The sequence below is a fragment of the Taudactylus pleione genome, unplaced genomic scaffold (genome assembly GCF_031769625.1).
Source record: "Taudactylus pleione unplaced genomic scaffold, aTauple2 ptg000109l, whole genome shotgun sequence".
NCBI lineage: Eukaryota > Metazoa > Chordata > Amphibia > Anura > Myobatrachidae > Taudactylus > Taudactylus pleione.
In genome coordinates, this window is record NW_028284511.1 from 11,591,824 (window position 1) to 11,615,177 (window position 23,354).

Sequence of the window (23,354 nt, forward strand, 5' to 3'; positions counted from 1 at the left end):
GTTCCAGAGAAAGATTGCTTTATTACCAGATGTTAGAATTTTTTTTTTTTTCAGGGGTTCTCAGAGTTCAGCCTCCTTTAGTCCCACCGGTAGCACCGTAGGATTTGTCTTTGGTTCTCAGGTGACTACAACCTCTGGGCTGAAATGGTTGTAGACTTGAAATGGTTGACAGCAAAGACACTTTTTCTTATAGCTATTTCTTCTGCACACAGAGTCTCTGACTCTCTTGTCACTCACCATTTTTGATTCTTTTTCACCAGGATAGAACTGTTCTTCGTACAAGGGAGGGTTACTTTCCTATGGTAGTGTCCCGTTTTCATATGAAGAAATTGTGGGTCCAGCTTTTCAGTCTTCAGATCTTTCTGTAGGTGAAGCCTCTCTGGATGTAGTTTGTGCTCTCCATATCTATGTGGAGCATACAAACTTTTGTAGAAAATCAGATGCTCTTTTTGTGTTATATGGTTTTCACAAACGAGGATGGCCAGCTAACAAACAGACTCTGGCTAGAGGGTTACGTATGACTGACTATCTCTCAGGTATATACACTGTTCCAAACATGGTGACAGCACATTCTACTCGGTCTGTAGGGCCATCTTGGGCATTTAGTCATGGTGCCTCTGCTGAGAAATTGTGCAAGGCAGCCACGTGGTCTTCTGGTCAAACTTTCCTCAGGTTCTACGCCTTTGATACTTTTGCCTCTCAGGATGCTTCCTTTGGGCGACTAGTTCTCTTTTCTGCTCAGGAGCGTCCCCACCCTTAGGGGAACTGCTTTAGGACATTACCATGGTGTCCCTGTGGATCCCTATGGACCCTGAAGAAGAAAATAAGAGTTATGGTAGACATACCATTGATAACTCTTTTTCTTCGAGGTCCACCTGACTTCATTGGGTAGCTTCTCTTTCGGTCATGGGTTCCCTCATCTTGTATGAGAGTGTTTCTGGTGTAAGCTTGTTCTTACTTCTCCTGCCTTGGGCTTGTTTACAAAACTGAATGCCTGTGGCCAGGTACGAGGTATATGTGGAAGACCAGAAGCATCCTGGGAGTGGAAAGCTTTAACTGTTTGGTGCCTGAATCACTCCAACTACATTATCCCCATGGTATCCCTGTGGACCTCGAAGAAAAAGAGTTATCAATGGTAAGTGTGCCATAACTCTTTTTTATAGTGTGGGGTAACATTGCCTGGGAATTAGTAGTAAGAGGCCTAAACATTTGAATGAGGGAACACCCTCTTTCTAAATTAATGCCCCTTAATTATTTGCAGCCAGGTTGGGGGGAAATCTTCCCTATGCCTGGACTACATTATTTTTCTGTAGAGCAGGGGGTTAATGTCTGGTGATCACCAGACCTTTAACTTTTGTATGGGAACACCATTTGAAAGAGGGGACCACTCTTTAAAATGAGAGAACCATGATTTTCCTAGGTGGTGGGATTGGGGAGATAAATTCCCTCCCCCTCTACCATCGTCATTCTCACTTTTTTTTTAATTAAAGTGCCGCCGCACGTAGACGTCACCTCCCGATGCAACCCGGCAGCTGCCAGGGGTCTCCACCGGTCAGGGGGAGAGGGAAGAATTTTTTTTTATCTGCAGTATTATTGTATACCCAGAAAACAAGCCCCACTCGTCTGCAGCATAGGGGCTAAAAGATATACAGATGGTGCTAATTATATCAATTCTAATGATGAGATCTGTAAAACAGGATGTAGTTAATATGCCGGCGGACCGAATGCCGTCGATATACAGACGCCGGAATCCCGCTGCTCGGCAAATTGCAGATGCCGCTATCCCGGGAGTATTAGGTTTAGGGTGTGGGAAGGGGGGGGGGTGAGGCACCAACAGGGGGGGGGGGGGGGGGGGTCAGGGTTAGGCACCACTAAGGGAAGGTTAGGGAGGAGTGGGGAAAAACAGTGTACTTACCTGCCCCAGTCGGGATTTTTTATTTTTTTTTAAATCGGACTTCCAGCGTCGGGATTTGAACCGGCAGCTATCGAGCTGCCTTGATTTCTTACCCAACCCCTGTAAAATATGCAGTTAGGGTTCCCTGGGGGGAAAGCATTAATTTTATTGACATACAATAAGTCGACAGGCAATATGCAGATGGAAGAATGCCGATACGGTTGTAATGTTGCTTAATGCATTTTAACTGTATCAGCATTATAACTTTAAACTTTATAAAGTTATAATGCCGACGCGGTCAAAATGCTTTAGGTAACATTACAATCATGTCAGTATTATACCATTGCCATATTGAGTGTTGACAAAACTGCTGAGGACAAAGCTTGGGAAACACTACATTAAAGATTGTAAGGGAGAGATTTAAAAAAAAAAAAAAACTTTCTGTATTAAACATATTTAGTCATATAACTAAGATACTGTAAGTAATCAGAAAGTAAAAGGTTAAACATCCAAAAATAAATATACATACATAACAAGTAGGAGACAGAACCGAACTTTCTAAGCACAGATTCTCCCACCTCATGGTAAGCCACCTGTCTCCTCTTGGTGTCAACTGCTCTCTGGCCCAGTGCACGGATTGAACTCAGAGCCACACACAGAGAAGCTGGTACCACTGGGCATGTACAACAGCTCTGTGCAGTTCCTTATACTGCAGGTTTTGGCCGCAGGTCAACAAAATTTGTTTAATATACTACTGCTAGTGTGCGAATGATTCAAGCCACTTGCTGTGCCTAGTAAATGAAGAAGGGGGTTATCCAGAGGATACTAGTCAACTGGATACCCCCTCTGCATTTGTCTATATAATACTTTACCCTATTAATCAGTTGAGTATTATCACATGAAATGTCTGAACACCCTTGCAATTATGCTATTGATGGGGGAGCTGCTATGATTTAGGGGACAAAGTCTGTTGTCTCCAATCTTGTAAACATGTTGTGGTGAAAACCGCGCTGCACCTACTTTTTATAGGGGGGTGTTGTGAAAGAGATTGCATCTGCTGTTATAAGAATTTGTGTTTTTAATTGTGGGTTTTCTTTATCTTTATACGTGAAAAGAAGAAGGAAAAAAGACAATAAATAATTTTATTGCAATACAAACAGGTCTAACAGGATCTGAGCGGTTAAAGCTCCAATTGCTGCCTCCCAGGTAATTGGTAGTGCCAGAGAACAGTCCCTTAGCAACAATTTGTAAAACTTTATCCTTAATGCATAGACAGGTATGGCAATAATCTATGGACATGTGTAGTACACATGGCGCAATAAAAGTCTTAAGCATCCAATCTTTTGTAATAATTAAAGCCTCTAAAACTGGACTAGAGGTGTGTCTTGTTCCTTCCGTTATCCAAGGAGTGGCCTTGTTTGTTGTGAATACCATATAACAAAGTATAGATCCGATCGGTAAGTCTCTGTGGAAAACTTCGGTTTCTGGTGGTGCTGGTATTTGCTGGCTTCGTTCCTAGTCAGGGTGTTTAGCCCTTGTAGTTAGTTTCCGAGCCAACATGTTTCCTAAATGTTCTGGTGTGTATGTTGTTGTTTTGGATAAGCATGTCTAGATCTAGAAAGTCTACTTATGTCTAGCTGTCTTGTGTAGTGCAATCTAGTTTTGAGTCTGTGTTCATGTATGCTATGATGTTTGTTCATACACACTGAACAACCATCGCCTGTCATCTGGCCGGTCCCGCTGACTGGGGGGAGAGGTGTCGCGGCACCCTCCCCGCGGCCTCCGCTGTACAGGTGGTCAGCTGACCACCCGTACACACAGCAGGATGGACAGATACAGTATTTCAGCAGATATTTCTGCCATCGGCTGTGCAACACAGCCAACGAGATATGTCTGAAAGACGTAGTTTACAGACATATCGCTGGTACACACTGGCTGACGGACACACGATGTCTTGTCCGATCAATTGATCGGCCAATATACAGTGTCTGCCAGTGTGTACCCAGCACTACTGTATGTCCCCTTTCTAAATAGAAAAAAAGAAACAAATACATATTTTACATAGGGATGTATTCGCCCCATAGCCATGCCCAGACCAGATGTTAGTGTCCTCCCACTGATAAATAGGTTTGCATGGCTAGGCGCAAGTCTGGTCACTATGGCTGTCCTTGTCTTCTGTAGGTAAAAATCCCCTTCATACAAGCAATAATTGTGCTTAAGTATGTAATTGATTCCTTCAAGTATGAATTGTGTTTGACAATCTTCTACAGTTGTGTCTTGATCATATTGTTTTGGAACCATCAAGTCCTTGTTATTGATTGATGACAGTGTAGAGGGATGTAACATCAGTGGTGACTAACCAATAGTCTTTTTCCCATATCATGCTGTTCAGTAGGTTCATTAATCGGTGAGGTGTCTTGTAGGTGTGACTGTTAGCTTTTGGCACATGGTTGTAGGTAGGTGTATCTGTAAAAGGTTTGCTGTCATTAGGTATTGCCAAAAATTATTATCTTTATGTATTTCAGGTAGGTAACAATACAGGGTGACTGGGTTGTCTGTATCATATTCATATTTGTTAAGAAACCCTGTCGCTAGTTGTAAAGTGGTTTTATTGGTTTAGGGACGTCTTTGGTCTGATTGTATTTCAGTTCCTCCAATGGGTTGAGGTCTCCCAAAATCTTCTTTGCCTCCAAGATGTAGTGTTTTTTTTTTTGTACAGTTTTACAATCCCCACTGATTTGTCAGATAGTGTGACCAGGAGTTGTTTGTTGTTTTGAAAGTCTTGATTCTGCCTCCATGAGGTAGGGTCTGCATGTATCTTATCTATTTAAATCTTACCAGACTAATATTTCGAAGGTGTTGACAAGGTGTTTTGTGAGCAGCCTGTGGTAGAAGCGCGAAAGTGACTTGGGGTGTTTGAAGCTATCCTTGTTGTCTGTTGTTTTGTTATGTCTTCTGCAAACAAGCAAGTCCACTGGATGGTTAAATGAACGTGAAGGTTAATGACAACACATGTCCAACATTATAGGCTTCAACTATTATACAAGATAGGATGCTTAATCTGTATTTTTTCTAGGATTACCAATTACCTGGAAAGCAGCAATTCAGATCCTGTTAGTCATGCTTGTATACTAATACAAGTAGAGGTTGAGTCTCCCATATCCAAAATACTTGGGACCAGTAATATTTTGGATAACGGAATATTCTGTATTTTGGAATATTTGCATACCATAATGCAATATCTTGGGAATAGGACCCCAATATACACACAAAATGCATGTATATGTTATATACACACCTTATACACACAGCCTGCAGGTAATTTTATACAATATTTTCAATTATTTTGTGGCTCAAACACAGTTTGTGTACATACATGAAATTCATTTATGTTTCATATACACCTTATACACAGAGCCTGTAGGTAATGTTATGCAATATTTTTAATAATTTGTGCCTTAGACAAAGTTTGTGTACATTGAACCATCAAAAATCAAAGGTTTCATTATCTCAGTCATGCCAAAATAATTCTGTATTTCAGAATATTTGGATATGGGAGACTCAACCTGTATTAATTTACACTTTGTGTACAATATATTCCTTTTCCCCATAATACAAACGAGATATAGTCAGAATACCGGCGCCAGAATCCCGACATCGGCATCCGAAGGTAAGTAGTGGGAAGACAAGGAGGGATAGGCACTAGAGAGGGGGGGTGTTAGTGCTAGGCACAAGGGGGAGGGTTAGTGTTAGGCACTAGGCAGGGAGGGTTAGGCACTAGGGGGGAAGTTAGGTTCAGGGTGCGGGGAGGGAGAGTTAGCATACCTCCTGACAGGTGTCGGTATTTTAACCCCGTCGGGATGCCGGCATCAGGATTTTGACCGCCAGGATCCTGAGCCCTGGCATCCTGTACCCAACCCATACAATCTATTCATCAAACACAGAAAAGGATAAATAAAACACACAATAACATTACATTCAAGTATAAGAGCAGCACATACTTTCTCTTTCACAACACCCAGCAACAAAAGTAGGTGCAGCTCTGTGTTTATCCCGGTTTAATAGAAGATCTGGTGCTAGTCTCTTTAAGAACATCACATTCCAAGCCTAGTAGTAGTTAGTAATTCTACATAATGCACCACTGAAGGTATAATCCAATTTTATAGAGTTTGCCATCATCAATATGTCCAAAGAAAGAGGTCTGCTTGTTGAAAGGGTTCATTACATATAGCGGGTAAAATAAGTATTGAACACATCCACATGCCATCATGAAATGTATCTCGTGTGACACCTTGGTAATAGGACACCTTTTTATAGGCCATCAGTTGGGAATGAACCAGCTTATATTAATTTGCACTGGCAAGGGGCAGGATTGCTTTCTAATTCCTGATAGATTTCAGCTGGTGTCTTGGCTTTTCATGCCTCTTTGCACCTCCCTTTCATCATGTGTTCAATACTTTTTAATTGTATCATTTCAAATTATTACACAAAAAACGTAAAAATTTATGGACATCTATGGTTTGAATTCTTTGCATGTGTGGATTGCATGGGTTGTTGCTGACATTTGGTACAATGTCACAATACAATTACAATAGCCCCATTACAAATATAATTAATGAGAAAAATGTGGATGTGTTCAATACTTATTTTACCCGCTGTATATATTCACTTACAATTACTGTATAATATAAGAAAATAAAAGTGAATTTAAAATACATTGTTATTTAAACTAGGAAATTACTTCTCTCCCTTGTAAAGTGCCGGAGATCTTCAATTAATGACCCGCAAACAATCTGCGGGTAGACCCAGAGCAGATGTTAAGAGTTATTCCTGCTCACTCTTAAGGCTGGGTACACACTTTGTCCCCTCTGATGGTGTCGTAGTCAATCGGCCGTTTGATATGTCTGGGATGACATCACAACTGGGCGGGCATTTAAATTTGCTCACTCAGTTGTGAGGTAATTGTCGGCGGTCCCTGCAGCCAGTGTATGGGTCTTGCAAAAACACAGCCAAATGCACTAATATATTGGTATCAGCTGTGCTGCAGGGCTGACCTGATATGTTTCTGAACGACATTGCACACACCAGCCAATGCACTTGCGATGTATCGCTTGTCGATAAAAATGAGCGATATATCGCCAAGTGTGTACTCAGCATAAGTAATGTTCTCTAAGTGCTAACTGGCGTTTCAGGGCTGCATGTGTGTCTCAGGACTGACTAGTTCCAGGCACTATACCTAGGAGAAGAGACCGTGCAATACAACTAATGGGTAATTGAGTCTAGACCCTTAACCCAGGGGTTTTCAACCTTTGCCCCCCCAGCTGCTGTGGAACTACACATCCCAGCTCGTCCTGCCACCGTTTTGATATAACAGCATGCTAAAATTGGCAGGGCACCCTGGGATCTGTAGTTCCACAGCAGATGGAGGGCCAAAGGTTGAAGACCACTGCCTTAACCTATATGCAATAAGAAGAAAATCTTAGAACAGTGGTTAAAAAGAATGTTAAAATAAAGTATATTGTTATGGAACCGTTCTGACCTACAATCTATCATTATATTGCATGAAGGGAATTTGTCAGTTACTCTGCACATTATAATAGTATGTTTTAAATTGTGAACATTGTAGGGGTTCTAGATATTCTGTTATGAAATCCTTGAGTAATTAGGAAATTAAAGAGATATTTATTGCATATGCAGCCTTTATGCAAACCTTCATCATCCCCATTTATCTAAATTAGTGTTTCTCAAACTAGGCCCTTGTGGAACCCTAACATTTTGTGTTGTCAAGGTATCAATTGTGTTAGTCATATCTTAAAATGTATACTACTGTTCATGTTAACTGTTCATATATGAAGCGTAAAGCTAAAATGTACGTTTCAGTTACATACCCCAAATTCTGAAATCAGTAAAAATAAAAAAAGGTTAAATGGCAATGCAAAACTTGTCAGTTGCTGTGGCTCCATTGCTTGATGTATCAATGCATCACTATGCGCAGACGACCACTTGTGTTATCTAGGAGACAAAGTATCGCACTCCTATGCTGGATTGCTTTATCAAGCGATGATATAAAATAATCACCATGGGGAGGAATAATTCTTTTGCACATCAAACTTCCCAACACCACTGAAGATCATTGCCATAAGGCTAAAACAGCTAATAGTTAAAACTTATATATGCTGTCAAGTACCTTCTATATTAAAGTTTAATTGGCAATAGAAGTTCAACACTTCAATTAATTCAAGTATAATTTGTTCAAATATTTTTTTATAGTGAGAATGTGTCTTTAAGTTATGTAACTGCTTCTAAGTTTTATGTAACTTCAAATTAAATTAGTAACATGTACCCAATTATTATAGTTTAGTTTCACCTAACTCCAGTTTACAAAGTTATGCAGGTCATACATCTATGGCCCGATTCCCTGCTCTGCTACACCGAACCCATCAAAAAAATGGCAATTGGTGAAAATCGATGATTGGTGATGCGTCCGGGAAATGTCAACATATTTTTGGGTCAGAATTGGGATTCTCAATCATTTATCCGATTCCCTGACCCTGGCAGAACGTGGAAATGCCCTGATACAGGCTAGTTGTATGGGCCCCATTAGTTAATGATTTAGGAAGTGTAAATGATTGTGTAAAAAACAAAAAAAAAAACGCAAAATCCAACCTCTTGGAAATCGTCAATTTGAAATCGGCAAGTCACGAAGTTCTAACATGTTGGATTTTGCCGATCAATAGAGACTCGGGGATTGGGGAATCAGGTTTATTGATGTATGGGCTGCTTAAATTACCTAGAAGGAAAAAAAACAAAAACACCTGTTCTTAAAGGTGTTATTCATTCACTTTAAAACTATCCACTTATGGGGACTTATCAGACTGAACCCATCCACTAAAACACTTAAATAATTCCACGGTGTGAAATAAAGTTGACCATTGAAACAAAGAAACCTCCAGAGCAACAATTAAAATTAACTTTATAAATTGTCCTTTATACACATTTCTCTTGTCAAAGGACAAATCTTAATTCCAGAACGTTTTCTTCAATCGCTCTGAAAACGAAACGGTGTCCCCTTCTCAGTTCCACGCCAATGAAAAGTGTACCCACAGCCAACAAATAATATTTGTGACAAATTTTTCTGTGTATACTTTAGTAACACTGAGACTACAAAGGGATAGGACAACAGCTTTCACAATAATCCAGTTTTAATGACAAAGGTGTTATCCTGCCCATCTTTCCAGAACTGCCTCCATGCCTTTGCCCAGTGAGGACCTCTGTAATAAATTCTGGCAGAGTAGTGTTCAGTATATGGCAAAATGGTTCAAAACGGTCAAACAAAAACCCAAGATCAGCATGTCAGTAAAAATCAAATAAAAATGTTGGGTCTTGAAAGATGGACATCATCTTCTTATTATGCAATGATTACACTCCAGCATGTAACGTCAGCCGATGAACTGCACTGTAGGCTGTCCGAGTCTACACTCTGTTATTTCTCAACGTACTTCATATTGGTGACTCGCGCCCCAGGTCTAGATCCTCAAATGCACCAGATTTCTTTTGTTTATTTCTTATGTGTTTGTACCTATCCACATAGCCTTTGACCAAGTTCACCACTTTAACTGGATTGATTTCTCCACTCTTGCTGTGGCAGATCTACACGAGAAAGCGAGAAAGTTGTTCAATACAATCATCACTCAAACAGTGTTCATTCGTTGTCAGAATATTGTTTTGTGGAACATGTCAGTATTAGTGCTCCATTACAGTTAGGGAGGTTCTATATCCCTAGGATACCAAGGTTCCAAAATTATATCTGAGTGATAAAACAAAATTTTGGTTCTTGCCTGCTAAATCTGTTTCTCTGATGCTATGGGTGACACTGGAGACACCATGGGGCTAAAGCTGGTGGAGTCTGGACATTAAGGAGTTAACTTTAAGGACAGCTCAGGCTCCTCCTCCCCTATACCCTGCCCCCTGTCCAAACCAGAAGACTAGATAATGTGTAATCTGAATTATGACTTCCCGCACCCATCAAGCAATGGTGTGCTCGAATGCGGGCCAACCTCTCTTGACCACCGAATAGAGATCAAAGAAGTCCTTAGATCTGCATGTAAATGCAGAGAGCTCTCACGACGTCAAAGTACTTGATAGATGTATTGGAATAACTGGTACCCTGAAAGGATGGACCTACAATATCCTGATTAATATGAAATTTGGAGATCACCATCGGAAGGAAAAGTGGGTATTTCGTAAAATTGCTCGGTCCAGATGAAAAACAAGGATTGGAGATCTCTGTAATAAGTAGGGGTGAGCGGGTTCGGATTTCTGAAATCCGAACCCCCCCGAACCCCCCCGATCCGAGTCTGATCCGAGTCAGGCTCGACTTTTCCCACCTGACTCGGATCTGAAATCGAGGCAAAACGTCATCATCCCGCCTTCCGAGTCTCGCGGGTTTTGGATCCTATATAAGGTACCCGCGTCGGCGCCATTTTCTCACTCGGCTGTGGACAGTGAAGAGGGAGGGTGGGAGTTAGGGCTGTGTAGTGTAGTGTAGTGCTGCTGTTGTCCACTACTTCAAAGTCCATAGGGGCTGGCTGTGTTGTGCTGTGCTGCTGTTGTTAATAGGGGCTGTGTCCACTACTTCAAAGTCCATAGGGGCTGGCTGGACTGTGTTGTGCAGTCAGTTCTCCATAGGGGCTGTGTCCAATCCAAAGTCCTGTGCAGTGTCCCAGTCCTAAAGGAGTGCTGTAGTGTTGTCCAGGGGGTGCTCTGTCCATCAGGGGTGCTCCCCCCAAGTGCTAAAAAAATAATATATTTTCTGTGTTTGTGAATTGTGTGCGCAGTAGCCGCACGTGCATCAACAAAGTAGTGCCAAGCGTGCGCCTGTGTCATAAGTAAAGGGCCGGCTGGCTTGACCGTTAAGGGTGCTGTAACCCCCGAAAGTACACTCCAGTCCAAACCAAAAAAAAAATTATTTTCTGTGTTTGGGAATTGTGTGCGCAGTAGCCGCACGTGCATCAACAAAGTAGTGCCAAGCGTGCGCCTGTGTCATAACTAAAGGGCCGGCTGGCTTGACCGTTAAGGGTGCTGTAACCCCCGAAAGTACACTCCAGTCCAAACCAAAAAAAAAATTATTTTCTGTGTTTGTGAATTGTGTGCGCAGTAGCCGCACGTGCATCAACAAAGTAGTGCCAAGCGTGCGCCTGTGTCATAAGAAAAGGGCCGGCTGGCTTGACCGTTAAGGGTGCTGTAACCCCCGAAAGTACACTCCAGTCCAAACCAAAAAAAAAATTATTTTCTGTATTTGTGAATTGTGTGCGCAGTAGCCGCACGTGCATCAACAAAGTAGTGCCAAGCGTGCGCCTGTGTCATAAGTAAAGGGCCGGCTGGCTTGACCGTTAAGTGTGCTGTAACCCCCGAAAGTACACTCCAGTCCAAACCAAAAAAAAAATTATTTTCTGTGTTTGTGAATTGTGTGCGCAGTAGCCGCACGTGCATCAACAAAGTAGTGCCAAGCGTGCGCCTGTGTCATAAGTAAAGGGCCGGCTGGCTTGACCGTTAAGGGTGCTGTAACCCCCGAAAGTACACTCCAGTCCAAACCAAAAAAAAAATTATTTTCTGTGTTTGTGAATTGTGTGCGCAGTAGCCGCACGTGCATCAACAAAGTAGTGCCAAGCGTGCGCCTGTGTCATAAGTAAAGGGCCGGCTGGCTTGACCGTTAAGGGTGCTGTAACCCCCGAAAGTACACTCCAGTCCAAACCAAAAAAAAAATTATTTTCTGTGTTTGTGAATTGTGTGCGCAGTAGCCGCACGTGCATCAACAAAGTAGTGCCAAGCGTGCGCCTGTGTCATAAGTAAAGGGCCGGCTGGCTTGACCGTTAAAGGGTGCTGTAACCCCCGAAAGTACACTCCAGTCCAAACCAAAAAAAAAATTTATTTTCTGTGTTTGTGAATTGTGTGCGCAGTAGCCGCACGTGCATCAACAAAGTAGTGCCAAGAGTGCGCCTGTGTCATAAGTAAAGGGCCGGCTGGCTTGACCGTTAAAGGGTGCTGTAACCCCCAAAGTACACTCCAGTCCAAACCAAAAAAAAAATTATTTTCTGTGTTTGTGAATTGTGTGCGCAGTAGCCGCACGTGCATCAACAAAGTAGTGCCAAGCGTGCGCCTGTGTCATAAGTAAAGGGCCGGCTGGCTTGACCGTTAAAGGGTGCTGTAACCCCCGAAAGTACACTCCAGTCCAAACCAAAAAAAAAATTATTTTCTGTGTTTGTGAATTGTGTGCGCAGTAGCCGCACGTGCATCAACAAAGTAGTGCCAAGCGTGCGCCTGTGTCATAAGTAAAGGGCCGGCTGGCTTGACCGTTAAAGGGTGCTGTAACCCCCAAAGTACACTCCAGTCCAAACCAAAAAAAAAATATTTTCTGTGTTTGTGAATTGTGTGCGCAGTAGCCGCACGTGCATCAACAAAGTAGTGCCAAGCGTGCGCCTGTGTCATAAGTAAAGGGCCGGCTGGCTTGACCGTTAAAGGGTGCTGTAACCCCCGAAAGTACACTCCAGTCCAAACCAAAAAAAAAATTATTTTCTGTGTTTGTGAATTGTGTGCGCAGTAGCCGCACGTGCATCAACAAAGTAGTGCCAAGAGTGCGCCTGTGTCATAAGTAAAGGGCCGGCTGGCTTGACCGTTAAAGGGTGCTGTAACCCCCAAAGTACACTCCAGTCCAAACCAAAAAAAAAATTATTTTCTGTGTTTGTGAATTGTGTGCGCAGTAGCCGCACGTGCATCAACAAAGTAGTGCCAAGCGTGCGCCTGTGTCATAAGTAAAGGGCCGGCTGGCTTGACCGTTAAGGGTGCTGTAACCCCCGAAAGTACACTCCAGTCCAAACCAAAAAAAAAATTATTTTCTGTGTTTGTGAATTGTGTGCGCAGTAGCCGCACGTGCATCAACAAAGTAGTGCCAAGCGTGCGCCTGTGTCATAAGTAAAGGGCCGGCTGGCTTGACCGTTAAGGGTGCTGTAACCCCCGAAAGTACACTCCAGTCCAAACCAAAAAAAAAATTATTTTCTGTGTTTGTGAATTGTGTGCGCAGTAGCCGCACGTGCATCAACAAAGTAGTGCCAAGCGTGCGCCTGTGTCATAAGTAAAGGGCCGGCTGGCTTGACCGTTAAGGGTGCTGTAACCCCTGAAAGTACACTCCAGTCCAAACCAAAAAAAAAATTATTTTCTGTGTTTAGCCGCACGTATATATCAAATCGATATAACATAAATGGAGGACCAAACTTTCTCCGATAAAAATAAAATAGAGAAAGATCAAGAACCACTTCCTCCTAGTGCTGAAGCTGCTGCCACTAGTCATGACATAGACGATAACATGCCATCAACGTCGTCTGCCAAGGCCGATGCCCAATGTCATAGTAGAGGGCACATACAATCCCAAATGGCAAAGTTCAGGAAAATGACCTTGAAAAAGACATTTAAATCAGCTGAAGAGAAACGTAAACTTGCCAATATGCCATTTACGACACGGAGTGGCAAGGAACGGCTAAGGTCGATCCCTAGTATGTTCATGACTAGTGGTTCAGCTTCACATGACGATGGAAGCCCTCCTCCCACTAAAAAAATCAAAAGAGTTAAGCTGGCAAAAGCACAGCGAAGAACTGTGCTTTCTAAGAAGATATCACAAATCCCCAAGGAGAGTCCAAGTGTGGTGGTGGTTGCGATGCCTGACCTTCCCAGCACTGGACGGGAAGAGGTGGCTCTTTCCACCATTTGCACGCCCCCTGCAAGTGCTGAAAGGAGCACCCACAGTCCACTTGCTGATATGCAAATTGAAGATGTCACTGTTGAAGTACAACAGGATGAGGATACTGGTGTAGCTGGCGCTGAGGAGGAAGTTGGCGAGGAGGATTCTGATGGTGATGTGGTTTGTTTAAATCAGGCTCCGGGGGAGACAGTTGTTGTCCGTGGGATGAAAAAGCCCATCACGGTCATGCCTGGGCAGAAGACCAAACATTCCACCTCTTTGGTCTGGCAATATTTCTATCCAAATCCGGACAACAACTGTCTTGCCATATGTACCATATGTAAAGGTGAAATAAGTAGGGGTAGGGACGTCAACCACCTAGGAACATCCTCCCTTATACGGCACCTGCAGCGCGTTCATAAAAAGTTACTGTCAAGTTCAGAAACTTTGGCTAAGACCGTAAGCAGTCCAGGGACACCTAAATCCCGTTGTCCTGTTGTATCCAAGCGCCTGCAAACCACACCGTCAACTCCCTCCTCGTCAATTTCCTCCTTAGTCAGGATCGGAAGTAGTCCTGCAGGCCATGTCACTGGCATGACTGACTCTCCTATCCGGGATTCCTCTGGAGGATCCTGCATTGCTACGCCTACTGCTGCCGCTGCTGCTGTTGCTGCTGCTGGGAGTCGTTCATCATCCCAGAGAGGAAGTAGGAACACCACTACTTTTACTAAACAATTGACCCTCCAACAGTCCTTAGCGAGGAGGATGAAGTACGACAGCAGTCATCCTGAAGCAAAACGTATAACTGAGGCCTTGACTGCTATGTTGGTGTTAGACGTGCGTCCGGTATCCGCCATTAGTGCAGTGGGATTTAGACAATTGATGGAGGTAGTGTGTCCCCGGTTCCAAATCCCGTCTAGATTCCACTTCACTAGGCAGGCGATACCGAGACTGTACAGAAACGTCAGAAAAAGTGTCCTCAGTGTCCTGAAAAATGCCGTTGTACACAATGTCCACTTAACCACGGACATGTGGACAAGTGGAACAGGGCAGACTAAGGACTATATGACTGTGACAGCCCACTGGGTAGATGTATCACCTTACGCAGCAACAGCAGCAGCATCACCAGTAGCAGCATCTCAGAAACGCCAGCTCGTTACAAGGCAGGCTACGCTGTGTATCACCGGTTTCAGTAAGAGGCACACCGCCGACAACCTCTTAGAGAAACTGAGGGAAATCATCGCCCAGTGGCTTACCCCACTTAGACTCTCCTGGGGATTTGTGATATCTGACAACGCCACCAATATTGTGCGGGCATTACATCTGGGCAAATTCCAGCACGTCCCATGTTTTGCTCACACAATAAACTTGGTGGTGCAGAATTTTCTGAAAAGCGACAGGGGCGTGCAGGAGACGCTTTGGGTGGCCCGAAAAATTTCTGGCCACTTTCGCCATTCAGCGACTGCGTGCCGAAGACTGGAGCGCCAGCAAACACTCTTGAACCTACCCCGCCATCACCTGAAGCAAGAGGTTGTGACGCGGTGGAACTCAACCCTCTATATGCTTCAGAGGATGGAGGAGCAGCAAAAGGCCATACAAGCCTATACATCCACCTATGACATAGGCAAAGGAGGGGGTATGCACCTGACTCAAGCGCAGTGGAGAATGATTTCCGTGTTGTGCAAGGTTCTCCAGCCCTTCGAACTTGCCACACGTGAAGTCAGTTCAGACACAGCCAGCTTGAGTCAGGTCATTCCCCTCATCAGGCTTTTGCAGAAGCAGCTGGAGAAAGTGAAGGAGGAGCTAAGACAGAGCGATTCCGCTCGGCATGTGGGACTTGTGGATGAAGCCCTTCATTCGCTTTGCCAGGATTCCAGGGTGGTCAATCTGTTGAAATCAGACCACTACATTTTGGCCACCGTGCTTGATCCTAGGTTTAAAGCCTATGTGGTGTCTCTCTTTCCGGCCGACACAAGCCTGCAGAGGTGCAAAGACCTGCTGGTGAACACACTGTCAGCTGAAGCGGAACGTGACACGTCAACGGCTCCTTCTTCATTTTCTCCCGCAACTGGGGCTGCCAGGAAAAAACTTAGGTATCCTATGCAACCCGCTGGCGGTGATGCAGGGCAGGCAGGACCAAGTTTGGACATCTGGTCCGGACTGAAGGACCTGGCAACAATTTCTGACATGTCTACTGTCACTGCATATGATACTGTCACCATTGACAGAATGGTGGAGGATTACATCGGTGACAGCATCCAAGTAGGCATGTCAGACAGTCCATACCTGTACTGGCAGGAAAAAGAGGCAATTTGGAGGCCCCTGTACAAGCTGGCTCTATTTTACCTGAGTTGCCCCCCCTCCAGTGTGTACTCCGAAAGAGTGTTTAGTGCAGCCGGGAACCTTGTCAGCGAAAGGCGTAGGAGGTTGCTTCCACAGAATGTGGAGAAGATGATGTTCATCAAAATGAATTATCAGCTCTTCCAGGGAGACCAGCCTCCAGAAGGTACAGAGGGACCTGTGGTGGTGGATTCAAGTGGGGACGAGTTAATACTTTGTGAGGATGAGGATGTACACACTGAAGAGGGTGAGGAATCGGTGGATGAGGAGGATGAGGATGACATCTTGCCTCCGTAGAGCCAGTTTGTGCAGGGACACATTAATTGCCAGCTTGTTTTGTGGGGGCCCAAACGAACCAATCATTTCAGCCACAGTTGTGTGGCAGACCCTGGCGCTGAAATGATTGATTTGTTAAAGTGTGCATGTCCTGTTTATACAACATAAGGGTGGGTGGGAGGGCCCAAGGACAATTCCATCTTGCACTTCTTTTTTTTCTTTGCATTATGTACAGTTTGGGGCCTAGTTTTTCTAACTGCCATCCTGTCTGCCACTGCAGTGTCACTCCTAGATGGGTCACGTGTTTGTGCCGCCCACTCGTGTCGCTTAGCATAGTCATCCAGCTACCTCGGTGCAACCTTTTGGACATGAAAACACTATTGTGAGGTGTGAGGTGTTCAGAATAGACTGGAAATGAGTGGAAATTAAGGTTATTGAGGTTAATAATAGCATAGGAGCAGAGAAACCAACAAATTCTGTGATTTTAGCTGTTTTTATGCTTTTTTAAAAAAAAATACAGATCCAAAACACAAAACCCAGAACCCAAAACACGGAAGGGTGGTTTTGGCAAAACCAATCCAGATCCAAAACACGAAGAAAGATCCAGATCCAAAACCAAAACACGAAAAGTGGCCGGTGCACACCCCTAGTAATAAGGCACTCAGATCTGAAACCTGACGGGCCGAAGAAATGGCTTACATGGAAAACTTGTCCTTTTGGCCATTTCAGATCTACCGACTCCAGAGGCTCAAAGGGAGAATGTTGCAGAGGCAAAAGGTACTACGGCTCGACCAGAGGCACAAACAGGGGCTGAATATGGAGGACCTTTGAAGTGAATGGACATGGGAAATAACTTCGGAGTTAAGAAAGGACCTGACATAGACCGGTGGACGCTCCAAACCTAAGAATCAAAAGTAGTTTTACACCAATCCTCCTAGAAAAATTGCAGACTGCCTCCTGTCCTGGGAACTCCCAGGTGGGAGTACGACCAGTCATGCGGGTTGTTTTTCAGCGGACTTGGGGGTAGACTTGTTACCCCTATCTGGGGTTGTTTTCCTAAGGGCTTTCCAACTTGGAAGGAGAAATTGTGAATATGAAAGGAAGGGTAGAACCTAGTGCACCCCTGGGAACGTAAGAACCGGAAAGCAGGAACCTTTGCTTTAGCGGCTGAGGATGGTAGGAACGCTGATTTACAGTTCCCTTAAGGGTGGGGACACTCCTGAGCAGAGGGCAAAAGTATAAAGTGCATAAAATTTGATAAAGGTATGGATGGAAGATCAAGTGGCCGCCTTACACAGCTGTTCAGCCAAGGCGCCATGTCTAACTGCCCACGAAGGTCCCACAAACTGAGTAGAATGCGCTGTCACCTTGTTCAAGACAGGGAGATCAGCCTGGGTATAGACCTTATAAATAGTTATATGCAACCAGCGAGCGAAAGTCTGTTTGTTAGCTGGCCAGCCTAGTTTGTGAAATCCATATAACACGAAAAGCACATCAGATTTTCCTGGTATGATCCACGTAGATACGTAGGGCACGAACCACATCCAGGGAAGCTTCACCCTTAGAAAGGTCTGAAGACTAAAAGGCCGGGACTACAATTTCTTCATTAAATATGAAAACGGGATACCACCTTTGGAAGGTAACCCGCTCTAGTACGAAGAACCGCTCCCCATATTTGATTTTTCATCAAAATAGAGCAACTTGACAGTGCTGCCGAATCAGAAACTCTAGGAGCTGAGCATTGTCTGGATCACAGATATAGAGACCCCTTTGGCCTTTAAGATGGAAGACTCAAGAGCCATGCCATCAACGCCAGCCAAGGTAAATCCGGATATAGGCAGGGACCCTGCACTAGTAAATCCGGTCGTAGAGGCAGTGGAAGTGGACTGTCTATGGATAGACATGTCAGATCAGTGAACCAATGTCTCCTGAGCGAGGCAGGAACTATTAGTATTATCCTGCCACCCTCCTGTTTGAACTTTCTGATGAGGGAGATTGGAGGAAACAGATATGCTAACCTGAAGTCCCATCTCACCACCAGAGCGTCCACTAAGGCGGCAGAGGGGTCCCTTGTTCTGGACCCGTATCTGGCGACCTTGTGGTTGTGACGTGATGCCATGAGGTCTACATCTGGTAGTCCCCACCTGTCCACCAGGAGTTGAAAGACATCCAGATGAAGAGCCCATTCTCCGGCGTGTATGTCCCGACGACTTAGGAAGTCCGCTTCCCAGTTGAGGACTCCTGGGATGAATATTGCAGAGTTTGCTGGAAGATGGCATTCTGCCCACTGCATAAATGTTCGCCACTTCCCTCAAGGCTGCTGGACTTCATGTGCCTCCTTGATGATTGATATAGGCCACCGCTTTCGCATTGTCGGACTGAATCTGGACAGGCCTGCCCTGAAGTAGGTCCTGTGCCAGAATGAGCGCTCTGTGCACTGCACGAAGCTCCAAAATATTTATCTGTAGGTGACTTTCCTGATCAGTCCATCTTGCCTGAAAGGTGTGATGACCGGTCACCGCTCCCCATCCTCGCAGACTTGCATCTGTGGTGAGGAGTACCCAAATCTGGGACCCATAACGGACGACCCTTGTCTAAGTGAGTCGTCAGCAGCCACCGAGGGAAAGTCGAACCTCTGGCGAGATGCGGATCATCTGAGCCTGTAACCGATGATACCGACCATCCCAATGAGATAGAATCCATTGCTGCAGGGACCTGGAGTGGAACTGGGCATAAGCCACCATGTCGAATGTGGACAGCATGGAGCCCAGCAACTGCATTGTCAAGTGAACCCATACTTCCTGCTTGCAAAGTAGACCGTGCATGCGAGACTGAAGTGTTGCAATCTTGTCCTGTGGCAGAAGAATCCACTGTCCCAGAGTGTCCAGCAGTGTCCCTAAGTGCACCATTTGCTGAGTTTTAGAAAGAGAAGACTTTTCCAATTGATTATCCAGCCGTGCTCTTGTAGGCAGACAATGGTAATCTGTAGATGACATTGTAATATCTCCTGAGACTGTGCCAATATCAGGAGGTCATCCAAATATGGCAGTATCCTGACTTCTTGTCGCCTGAGATGAGCAGTCATGACTCATTATCTTGGTATAGCCGAGGGGCTGTGGCCAATCCAAAAGTTAGAGCCTGAAATTGGTAATGTTGCTGATCTACCGCCATTCTCAGAAATCCTTGGTGAGATCATGCAATAGGAACATGCAGATAAGCATCCTGTATGTCCAGGGAGACCATGAAATCTCCAAGCTCCATTGCCAGCATAATTGACCATAGAGCATCCATACAGAATTTGGGCACATGGACGAATCTGTTTAGACTTCAGATTGAGGATAGGGCGATGTGACACATTTGGTTTCTGAATCAAAAACAAATTTGAATAACCACCCTTCCCCTGTTGCATCACAGGAACAGGGATTATGACTCCCGACCTCAGGAGGGCCCCGATAGCCTCACGGAAGGCCAAAGATCTGACCGGGTCTACCTGAAGGGTTGTACCAACAAACCTCTGAGAATGATGCCACAGGAACGTGATAGTGTAACCATGAGAGACCACCTCTCAAACCCAGGCATCCGTGGTCATCTGATGCCAGACATGAGAAAACTGTAGAAGTTGGCCTCCCACCCTGAGACCTTCCAGGGGGAGGCCCGCCCCATCAGGTAGTGGGCTTATCATCCAGCTTGGAAACAGGATGTCTGCTTGACCACGATTTCCTGGTCTGCGGTTTCTTTTGTGAATTATCCCATCTAGAGGAAGGACTATCCCTTTGCCTTACCCTGTGGGTGAAAGAAGCGAGCTGACGACTGCCTATACTTTGGGATAGTCGTAGATGACAAACCCGCAGATTTAGATGTCGCCAGAGAATACACGGTCACCAAGCTCTGGCCCAAACAGTACCTTCCCAACAAAAGGCAATGACTCCTGGGCCTTCTTGGCCCCTGTATCCGCCTTCCAGGTCTTCAGCCAAAGGGTTCTTCGAGCTGCAACTGAAGTTGCAGATACCCTAAAAGGCAAGATGCCGGCATCAATGACCGCTTTCCCCATATACATAGCTGCTTCTTGCATCTGCCTGAGATGAGACAGCTGTTCTCTGGCAGCATTCGGGATGCTATCCCCCAGAGCCTTCATTCTTCCATAGCTTTGACTACCCAAGTTACAGCCATAGCTGGTCTGGTAATCGCTCCAGATAATGAAAACACTGATTTTAAATAGTTATCAAGTTTTCGATCTGTAACCTCTTTCAATGAGGTTGCTGCAGAAATGGGTATTGTAGAACTCTTGATCAATCTAGTTATGGGGGAACTACTGATGGGGGAACTTCCCATTTGTTACACTCACCAAGTGCAAATGGGTATCGAGAGGTTAAGTTCCTTGTAACATGAAAATGCTTACTTGGAGTACACCATGCTTTAGACATGAAATTCGTCAGTTGTTCAGACTGAGGGAAATAATCTTTAGCCACCTTCTGATGCCTAAAGACCGGAGTCTTAGATCTGTCCTCAGTATAGAGGAGGAGGAGGAGGTTCCGCCGAAATCTAACTGCTCTCACCAGAAAGGGGACATCCACAGAGGATTGATGCTCTTCCACCGAGCAAGACCCCGAACCCTGAGTATCAGAGTGCGATGAGGAGGTTGAGTCAGAATCCTGAGGCAATTGTCTGCATATAACCTCTCTTATGCCCCATGCTTTACTGCCCCTGGTCTATTCACCTGCACCACTTGCTAAGGGGCTATAGACGGCAGCATACTCTGACTAGAGTAAGCAGAAGAATCAAATCAATAGAGATTCATTGGGGACATATACATAGAAGGTTGCAAATGCTATGGGTACCCCATAGCAGGAGGCAATATTGTGGCAGGAGCACGCGACGCTGCGGCCCTGTCCACTAAATGCGACAACAGCTGAGACCAAGAGGCCACCCAGGGTGGTTTTTGTGCTGGTGCAGGTGTACAAGATAGAAAAGGTGGCGGTTTACAACAGACACTACACAACCCATCTTGCACAAAATCCTGTTGAGACAGGCCTACAAAACAGGATTTACATGATTTTAGCAAAGGAAGCTCATCATTCTCTCCTTTACCTTTAGACATAACAATGTGTAACAGGTATAAGGTATAGAGTATAAATGCAATGTGACTTTAAATGACAAACCTCACACACCTTCAGAGGGATGAGGAGAAACACAGTGATAGATATATCTGACAGTTTTGAAAACAAAAAGGCAGTATAAATACAGCAGCTAGCATCACAGTCACATACAATACATAAATACATTCAAATGCTAATGCAAATGGGCTCAGAATCAACTGACCAGCCCCTCAGGGGTATTGGTAGGATATACAGTGCTATATACCTGACCCAAGGGAGAGGTATATAGGGAGACAGACCTAACCTCTGAGACCAACAGCTTTCAGCAGCGCACCCAAGGTGGACTGTGAGCGTCTCACACACAAAGTGGTCAGAAGCAGCAAGCCATAAGTGGAAATCCACAACCATAAGTTGCATCTGGGTTGGGGGAGGAGCACCTATCTCCCCTAAGCTGCGAATTTGACGGCACGGGTACATTGGCCTCACAGTTGTAGAAGCTCCTAGTGCGTCTACTACCCGTCCCCGGCGACAGAAGATATGGCCCCGGCCACCTTAGTGAGGACACGTTGAACGAGACCTTCACCTGCAACTGCCTCCGATGCGTCTCCTACACCGGAGGCCTGGACTGCTCCACGTATGATTTCCCATATGAGGAATCATCTTACCTGCCATCTCCGTGAATCCAAATGCAGTCCGGACCCCAGTGATGCCGCTAGATGAGCCACGCTGAGGTCCACCGAAAATCCCCAGGGCATATAGCGGTAATGCCATTTTGGCATCGGCGGAGGTAGAAGGAGTCACAGTATAAGCGTCGTATTCGGCGCCTAATACTGCTAAACTCAGACGTTCAAAAAACTAGGGTAAATCAAAAAAAGAAAAAGCCTGGGACTGCCTAAGCAGTCACGCTGTTAAAACGGTAGTCTGGATACTTGCCACGCACCAAACAAAAAAACAATGTCTGTGGCTGGGGGCGGGGTATAGGGAGGTGGACCTGTGCATGCTGGTAGCTTCAAAGATGTAAGCTGTTTGGTGCAATGGATCACTCCAATTACATATCCCAAGGTAGATCCTGTGGACCCTATGGACACTGAAGAAGAAAATTCCACGTTTTTTTAAATTTTTTATTTTTATCAGTAGCGTCTCTCAAGAAGGCCGCATTTGGAAGGGTTATAGCCTTAGCCAACCAAGCTATAGGAGCATCTACAAGTGGAGGAGATTCCATTTGGCTCTATCAGACAAAGGGAGAGGGGAAAAAGACATAAGCCGCCTGGAAATCTGGAATCGCTTCTTAGGGGGAGTAAAAGTTTCAGCGAAGCGATCCTCCAACTGAGCTGAAGAACGGAAGGTTACTGCTTTCTTTTCCTTGTACTTAAATAGAGAAAAATCCTGAGGTAGAGCATCATCTGAGTCCTTAATCAGCAGAGTCAACCTAACCACTGCTATTAAAGGCTTACACATTTACCAAACTAGTATGTTCCTCCTCCTGAACAGAGGATATCCCAGCTCTGAATCAGACTCATATCCCGACTGGAAGGGAGTGGGTAAAGCACGCTTAGCAGGACACGTACATGTAGCAGGATCCAGCATCTGTTACAGGGAAGTAACCTACAGAGTCTCCACAATATGCAGAGGAAGTGAGTAAGGCCCCGCATGTGCATCCTGAGGGGGTTGCCTAGACACGGCTAGTTGCTTTGTCAATTCTGGTATAGCCCGAGACAGGTTAGAAGCCCACGCTGGGTCTGACAGGGGACTGACTACCTGGGGCCCGGGTTGCAGCGCTGCAGTAAACACAGAGGCCACCAAGGTCCTGAACAGAAAGCACAAATATATCCTGGCATTTTTAATTAAATTTTTTACAGGTAAGGAACTTAGCAGAAGCACCCTTCTGAGACAGCTCTGGAATTTCTCCTATTAGACATGGTTGTGTACTGAAAACAGTAACCACACAGGGCACCATAGTGGCCAGTGGGAATTGTGGAAAATAAACACTACCTAAACCAATACCAAACCTAAA

At 45.0% G+C, this 23,354-nt stretch overlaps 1 protein-coding gene across 2 annotated transcripts in view; it reads right to left on the reverse strand.

The window, feature by feature from the left end:
• Positions 1 to 8,850: 8,850 nt before the first annotated feature.
• Positions 8,851 to 23,354, reverse strand: part of PHRF1 (PHD and ring finger domains 1) — a 94,344-nt gene continuing 79,840 nt past the window's right edge. For both annotated transcript variants that reach the window (XM_088471006.1, XM_088471007.1), the window contains exon 20: positions 8,851 to 9,544. In XM_088471006.1, the coding sequence (XP_088327132.1) occupies positions 9,395 to 9,544 (150 nt within the window). In that variant the 3' untranslated portion in view covers positions 8,851 to 9,394. The remainder of the gene's footprint in view (positions 9,545 to 23,354) is intronic.